The 7,664-nt window shown below is 40.5% G+C and overlaps 1 protein-coding gene across 8 annotated transcripts in view; it reads right to left on the reverse strand.

The window, feature by feature from the left end:
- Positions 1-7,664, reverse strand: part of LOC107691894 (zinc finger protein 536-like) — a 196,922-nt gene that overhangs the window by 51,568 nt on the left and 137,690 nt on the right. For all 8 annotated transcript variants that reach the window (XM_016490724.1, XM_016490725.1, XM_016490727.1 and 5 more), the window contains one exon: positions 5,859-7,574. In XM_016490724.1, the coding sequence (XP_016346210.1) occupies positions 5,859-7,574 (1,716 nt within the window). The remainder of the gene's footprint in view (positions 1-5,858; positions 7,575-7,664) is intronic.

The following is a 7,664-nucleotide window of genomic DNA, read 5'->3' on the forward strand; positions in this document are numbered from 1 at the left end:
ATTTATAAAGTTAATATTTATTTTTATTGTCTGTCATTTTTATAATAAAATCATATTATATTACATTACAGATGTGTAATATATATTTAAATCTATGATTTTATAAAATATTGCATGACATTATCATCATTATTGTATAATTGAAATAATAACAACAATAATAATAATAATACATAGTAAATATTAAATAAATATTAAATAAATATTTAAACTCAATTTTAAGTTTTGCCACTTGTCCATAAAATCCTGAAGCAAAACACATTGACAGCTGCCACTATATTGTATTTGAAGTCTACTAAAATATATAAGGTAATGAACATTTTGTGGGAAATAAGAGTAATGGAATTTTACAATGAACAAGAAAGGTCTGTTCCACACTAAACGTTACTTACGAGCAAGTGTGATGTTTGTGCGAGCTTGTGAGGATGTGTCATCATGTTCCTCGGTATGAAGAGAAAGTCACAAGTCGCGTCTGTTTCTTTACATCTGTGGGTTCACTGTGCGCATTGCAGGCACCATATGTTTTTAATGATCATAATAGAACATGGTCAGAGAACAACACACATTCGCACAAGCGCTGTATTAACACACTCACCGGAGAGAGACGGACTGAAAACAAGAGAAAGAGTGAAAGGTAGAGAGGCGTATATAGTTAGATGTTAGCGAGAGGGAAAGATGGGGAAGATGAACTTAAGGCTGACAGGAAGACAGGAAGTAGTGCACTCTCTCTGACCCACACAAGACTGGGGTCAAGACCCACCCAAGAGAGGGTCTGATCCTACACCCTCCTGACAGTGATAATTGGCCACTGGTGACTAAGCACCATTTACGTTTAACTACCCACTCATGTCTGCTGGGCAAGATGCATGCTAACTAAAATAAATAGATACAAATACTGGGAATTCCTAAAGTACATTCACACGTCTTATGTAACTGCATCGTTTATAAAGGCCTTTTTTAACTCAGAGTTTGTAAGTCTGCCATGACATATTGAGGAGAACACATTGTAACTTGATAAACCCAAAGGGATTTGCATAGAAGAAGAAAAGGAAAGATATAAACCAATCCTCCTAAGCATACATCTCTCACCCAGTCCCTATTTTTCTCTGTTTCCTTCTATCTTTCTCCGTCTCCAATCATCTGTCATTCTCACCGAGTGGTTTGGAGTGAATGGGGACAGGGTTCACTGCTTTTCCACCAGGGGGTGTCATGGCCTTATGAACTAGGATGGTTGGGGTGAGCAGCCCCCTCTTTCAGCAGTCCTTCAAGTCTGATCTCTCAATATGTACATCCTCTCTCCCTCTTTTTCTGTCCATCTCTCTTTCTCTGCCTAATACAGACCCGTCACTTGAGGAATGTCTTGACTGTGTGGCAAAACTGGATTGTGGGTGGTGGCTGGACGACTCTTAGCGGTAAACATCTGAAACCTGGGCTCCAAAGCACCATCTAGGGCCTCAGACTCTCACACAGACACACACTTTATACTATTAAGCAGGGTTAGATATGAAAATTCACACACTTTAGACAGGCCGGGTAACTGCGCTATGTACTACAAGCGTGCGCTCGCAACTTCTCCTGTGAGAGATCTAAATGTGGCCATTATTCATGACGGCTAATGGAGACAGGGCGGGTGAATCAAGATAACTGTTTACACTGCAAGCTACGACGACCACGACAATGAAAACAACAACAAAAACAAAACGGGGTGAGGGAAGAGAGTGTGCAAAAAGCACGGTGAGAGTGATGGCGGCAGACGGAAAGGACACTAATAATCTCATTTCTCTCATTTGTCATTTTTTTCTTTGCTGTAAGTGGTGCTTCACAATAAATGAAAGCACTTTTTCTAGTGGCACGTTTCATTCTTAAAGTGCACCAGCAAATATTTAAAAAGCATTGAAGGCTACGTTTTTACTATCTGCTGGCCTTAACAACATTTTGCACAGGTGCTGCAGATAACCGGGACCCGTGTGTGGTTATTATAACACACGTAGCTTGTGATGATACATTGTTAAATTAAGGGGAAGACAAAAGAGGAGCAAAAGAAAGACAAAGAACACAATGCTCGAGACATGTGCAATGTATAGATGAAGATATGCCACTAACAGACCTAGTATTGATTATATGATACACTTACACAATGGCTGCCTTGCACAATGGAACAAGGCCATTAGGCAATGTGAACAATACAAAGCTAATCCACTAGACTACACACAGTCTGAGGTGTCTGACAGAACTCAGTGCTAAATCACAGTTATACTCCATGATTAATATGTGCTATGCTACAAATAAACTCTTGTAACACTAATATAAGTAGATTTCCAACTAGTTTCAGTATTAAAAAAAAAAAAAAAGATTTTTATTTTTAGATTTACTGTATTTGTTGCGATTTAAGGAAAATGTACACTGTAAATATGGGAGAGTGTTAATCTACAATACTATGAATGTAATGTAAGAATGTAGGATAATTGGCATGCAGGAGAAAGAAAATGTGTGTGTGTGTGTGTGTCTTATAAAAGTGGTATAATAATAAGGGTGTCACTTTAAAATGACTCTCACTCATTTCATATCGGATGTCAAGGCATACATATTCAGCTGAGATTTCTAAATATTAATGATTTATGCACTATTTGCATACAAACCTAATGCCAAGCCACTTCAGATAATCATATTTTTTCCTGAATTAAATTTTCAGAGGGATTTTTGCTTCATCTATGCCCAGCCCCAAGGAATCGTGCAGAATGTGTTTCACTCAATTTTGTACAAAGAGACGCGAGCACAAAAGACTCAAGATCAGATAGTTCTACCTGTATGGTATTTTACATCTATTTTGGTTATTTTTTTATTTTATTTATTATTTTTTTTTATATATATTTTGTAAGGATACACACATATTGTAATTGAAAACAAAACGCAAATTGTAGTTAAGAATGCATTTTAGTAGAGTACCTTCCTCGGGTGTCGAAATCTGTCTCTCTCATTCACACATATACACAAACGCAAGTATGTAGAACAGGTTCAGCAGCAATACTAACACATTCCTTTCAGAAAAGGAAGAATAAACTGTCTGTTGAATTCTCCTTGTGGTCATTCAATGGTTTTACTGTATGTATTACTCATGATTTATGCACTATTTGCATACAAACCTAATGCCAAGCCACTTCGGATAATCATATTTTGCCTTGAATTCAATTTTCAGAGGGATTTTTTGCTTCATCTATGCCCAGCCCCAAGGAATCGTGCAGAATGTGTTTCACTCAATTTTGTACAAAGAGACGCGAGCACAAAAGACTCAAGATCAGATAGTTCTACCTGTATGGTATTTTACATCTATTTTGGTTTCAAACTGAAAAAAAAGTGATTGTGCTGTTTTCATTTCTTTGAGTCAATTTCTTGATATGCATAACATTGGTGAGTTGTGAATTGTGAAAGTCCATACTATAATACAGAGTAGATGGTGTGAATGCACAAAATGTAAAAAAACAAAAAAATGTATTCTTAACAACTATATATGTGTTGTTTTACAGTAAAAATATCTAAACATCCTTAAAACAATATTTTCTATTGAGCTAGTTCACTTTCTTAAGCATGCATGTTCCAAGCAAAAAAGTGGAAAACAAGTGAAAACAAATCTGTCAGATGCACAGGACAAAATATAAATTTACCCAGCATTTGAAATCAAGTTTTAATATTTTATGCAGTTTTGCTTTTCAGAAAAAAAAACAAATAATAAAAAAATAATAATAAAAAAGAAAGAATAAAGTGTCTGTTGAGTTCTCCTTGTAGTCATTCAATGGTTTTACTGTATGTATTACTCAAACATGCCCACACAGTCAGAGTGTATACAGTGGCACTCGGCTGCCCGTCAGCATCCACCAGCGACAAACTGATGGAGTCATGCTTTAAAAATGCCAAACAAAAAACTTTTGTTCTCTAGACAAAGCCTTATCTCTAAAGGTCAGTCCCTCTTCACAGCAGCAGGAGAGAAGGACGTCACAAGGCCACTTTTCAAATGTCTTTGATTAAAGAAGGATATTACAATATGATGCATTCACTACGATGACAAAAACTAGCATTCATTTTCAGCCAAGTGAATGACCTCCTCTAAATATTAAAAATGCAACAGGTTCCTCCAAGACAGACATATTTTCCATAATTGAAAGGTCAAAAGCACCATTAATTGTCAATGTAAACCGTTCTGAAGGGGGAAAGTGAAACACATGGCAGTCTTGAGACTTTACTTTTCTCTCTATTGTATTTATTGTTTCCCTTATTTGAAAGATGGTGTAAAGACAGACTATGGTGTTCCTTTCTTTTGTAACTTCAACTATCACGGTGGAAAGATGCTTTTGACATTTCATGGTTTTCTATGCTTATGACTAGAAATGTAGCCTGTTTTTTTATTTTTTCTTTCTCCAGATAACTGACTCACACTGTCGACTCGTTCAGCTGACGTGAGTGTTAGTTGTTGACTCACTTGCGGTCAACATTATGGTGAAACAGAGATCCAAATGTCACTGGACTAAAAAATACCAGATGTAGCAGACTACCAAGACAGCTTATATTGAAATAACTACTTAAATAAAATAACTACTACTAAAATAACTAACTGATACCTTTACATAATTTTTGACATCCAAATCACTGTTGATAAATTTGTGCTTACTAATCAAGCACAATACACAACATAAATAAACTAAACTGAACTGAATTAACAATTTGATAGTTACAAATGAAAGGAACAATAAGTATTAAGATTTGTGAGAATGAAGAAGCTTAATAAAACATGTCTGTTAAAAATACCTGCAATAGTTTAAACCACCCTGTTTAATCATACACCTATTTGCAGTAATATTGTTTAAATTGGGAGCAAAAAAATAATGTCTGCCTTGCTCCTCTGTGTTTGCAGAGTTCAAGTAATAACACCAATGTAAAACACCAAACTAAGAACGTCTGTCTCAACTCCAGAATTAAAAAATAGTCATCTCCTTAATGAATAGTATATTAGGAACAAAAGGAAAATGGAGGATACATATGTTTTATTACCTGACTGTTTTACTTAAGCAAAAGTGATCTCTCAACTGTAAGAAATACCCTTAAAAAATGACATCTAAAGGCTGCGGCACCCACTTACTTTCTACTACAGCTGCCCAAACCAAACTACAAATTCAATTCTTAGGGATTTAGTCTCTTTTTTTCATTCACAGTTACTCTCTTATTCTTTTTATCACCAAATTTTCAGAAAGGGCAGTGTGAAACTCAGTAGTCTCAAGGAGCACCAGTAACCTTAGCAGAATCATGAAAGCTGACAGATCATTTTTCACAAGGCCATAGATCCCGGGTTCTTATAAAGTAATGGGCTTTTGGGAGAGGCCTTTATGAAAGCTAAGATAGTTAAGTTCTGTGAGTTAGAGATGACACAGGGACCATCAGCTCCTGGTCTGTTCCAAAGCAGACACCCTTATTCCCAGAAAGAGGAGGGAAGGAGAGAGGGTGGGACTCGAGCTCTTGTAAAATGACAATATAATAAAGATTAATATGTTACTTTGTCATCCATGATGGTCTCTAAACTTGCCCGAAATAAGGTTGAAATCACTCAAAAGCAAATCTTGCTCCTTTAGAGAGTTTCTGTATTGGTGCATTTCTGACCAATGAGAGAAACATTGAACAAAAGTCTCAATGTGTAATTGGTTCACAAATAAGAAATAGTAGATGCTGTAGTGATGATGTGTTGTTCATAATGCAGTGTATACCATGGGTTTACTTGTCAGAGAGTGTGTATGTATAACAGTAAGTCATTTTGAAAGTCACTGTTCATTGATTTATGACACTAAAACAGGGGTTTATGTTGTCATACTCACCAGAGGGGTCATTTCTTTTCATGCTGCTGGTGCCACTGCCTCTGCCATTGAAGCTGCCGCCAAGGCCTCCGTTGAAGGCTGCGAGGTTCTCTGAACTGTAGGCCCGTAGGACAGATAGCATGTTCATCTGATGCTCCAGGTGGGCCTGGTCTGGCTTTACCAGGCCAGGAGGACCACCGCTTGGGGTGAGAAGACCAAGGCCTGTCTGCTGCTGCTGGTGGTGCCACTGCTTCTCAGGGGTGGGAGGCTGAGGAGGAGAAAGGCCAGAGCCTTGGGGGCCCATAGTCATCTTGCATCTTTGGATGTCCTTCCCTGACAATGGAGATTCAAGAAACATTTGCATGGATCCACGGTCCTCCTCTTCAGCATCACCCATCTCCATCTCTTCTTCTTCCTCTGCCTCCTCTTCATCATCTGAATGCATATTCCTCTCTGTAGCAGTGGGGTTCGGCAATGATTTGTCACGACTTACTTCATCTTCCTCAGACTGGCCGCCATGTTCTTCAGATGCCTCTATTTCGCTGCAGGACGCCTTGTCAGATAGGTCGTCCAGAGGGCCCTGACCACCCATATCATTGGGATGAATTTGCTGCTGGTCCAGGAATCCAACAGGCCCTCTAGCAGAGCCATCATACACAGGACCAAAGGGCTTGTAGAAGTCACTGGAGAATGGGCCCATGGAGACTCCATGCGGGGGCTGCTCCAGATGGTTGGACCAGCCTGCTTGTCCCTTCAGATCCCCAGACTCAGTCTCTCTGTCCCTAGACGGGGCTCCCTCATGGTGATGAAGAAGGCCTGGTGGTGGAGGAGCCAAGCCAGTAGCTCTTCCTGCATGGGAAGGCTCTCCCAGGAGATGCTCCTTAGTATCTTTTCCTGGGCCACACTTGCCTTTACCCAGGTGGTTGGCTTGCAGGTGGAGGGCCATCAGCTCCACAGAGGCAGTTGTGAAGGAGCAGAAGAGGCAGCCATGCCAGGCTACATTGTCCTGGATGGTGATGGAAGCTCCAGGGAGGGACCCTGCTTCAGGTCTAACAGACAAATCCAGAGGCTCATACTGGGAGCGGCCACCCTTAGCTGGCTTGACGTCACTGGTGGGATTCTCTTCATGGTTTCCCTCACTGGCTTTTTTGGTCTTGGCCTCGGTACTCTCCTGGCTAAAGTGCTGACCATGCAGCTGTCTCTCTCTCATCTCTTTCTCTTTCTTCATGGAGTTGAGGACAAAGTTGTCCATGAAAGCCTGCAGGGATCCCTGGAAGTTGACTCCGTTTCCCACCATACTCTGGTAGGCTCGGCCCAGGTCGGAGAAGCTGGCAGGACTGTCCGCTGCAGAGGCTGGCCCCTCAGGACTCTTCATGCCATCTGTGGTGGCCTCTGACCCTGGTCCGTGGCGATCGCGTTCCTTTTCACGCTCTCTGTCTCTGGGTGAGAGCATTCCTGGTGGTATCCACTGTTGTGGGAGCATTTGACCCCCTCTGAAGTCAAGACCCGAAGGCATCACCCCTTTGAAGACCCCGCGAAGGACATCGGGTCGAGCAAAGACCCCACTGCTACTGCTGTTCTTGGAGTGATCATCCTTGTTTTCAGAAGATGGAGGGTGGTTGGCTGAGGGGCCACTTCCATTCTGTCGCTCACGGTGGTGGCGCTCCAGGTGGTACTTCAGAGAAGCTGATTGAGTGCCTGCATAGTCACAATGAGGGCACCTGTAGGGCTTTTCACCTACAGTGAGAGTGATAGAAAGAAACAAAGACAGACAGGAGCTGATGTCAGTACAGCAGTAATAATAAAGGTGCCAACAACTCAGCAGGA

The sequence above is a fragment of the Sinocyclocheilus anshuiensis genome, unplaced genomic scaffold, assembly GCF_001515605.1.
Source record: "Sinocyclocheilus anshuiensis isolate Anshui unplaced genomic scaffold, SAMN03320099.WGS_v1.1 scaffold754, whole genome shotgun sequence".
NCBI lineage: Eukaryota > Metazoa > Chordata > Actinopteri > Cypriniformes > Cyprinidae > Sinocyclocheilus > Sinocyclocheilus anshuiensis.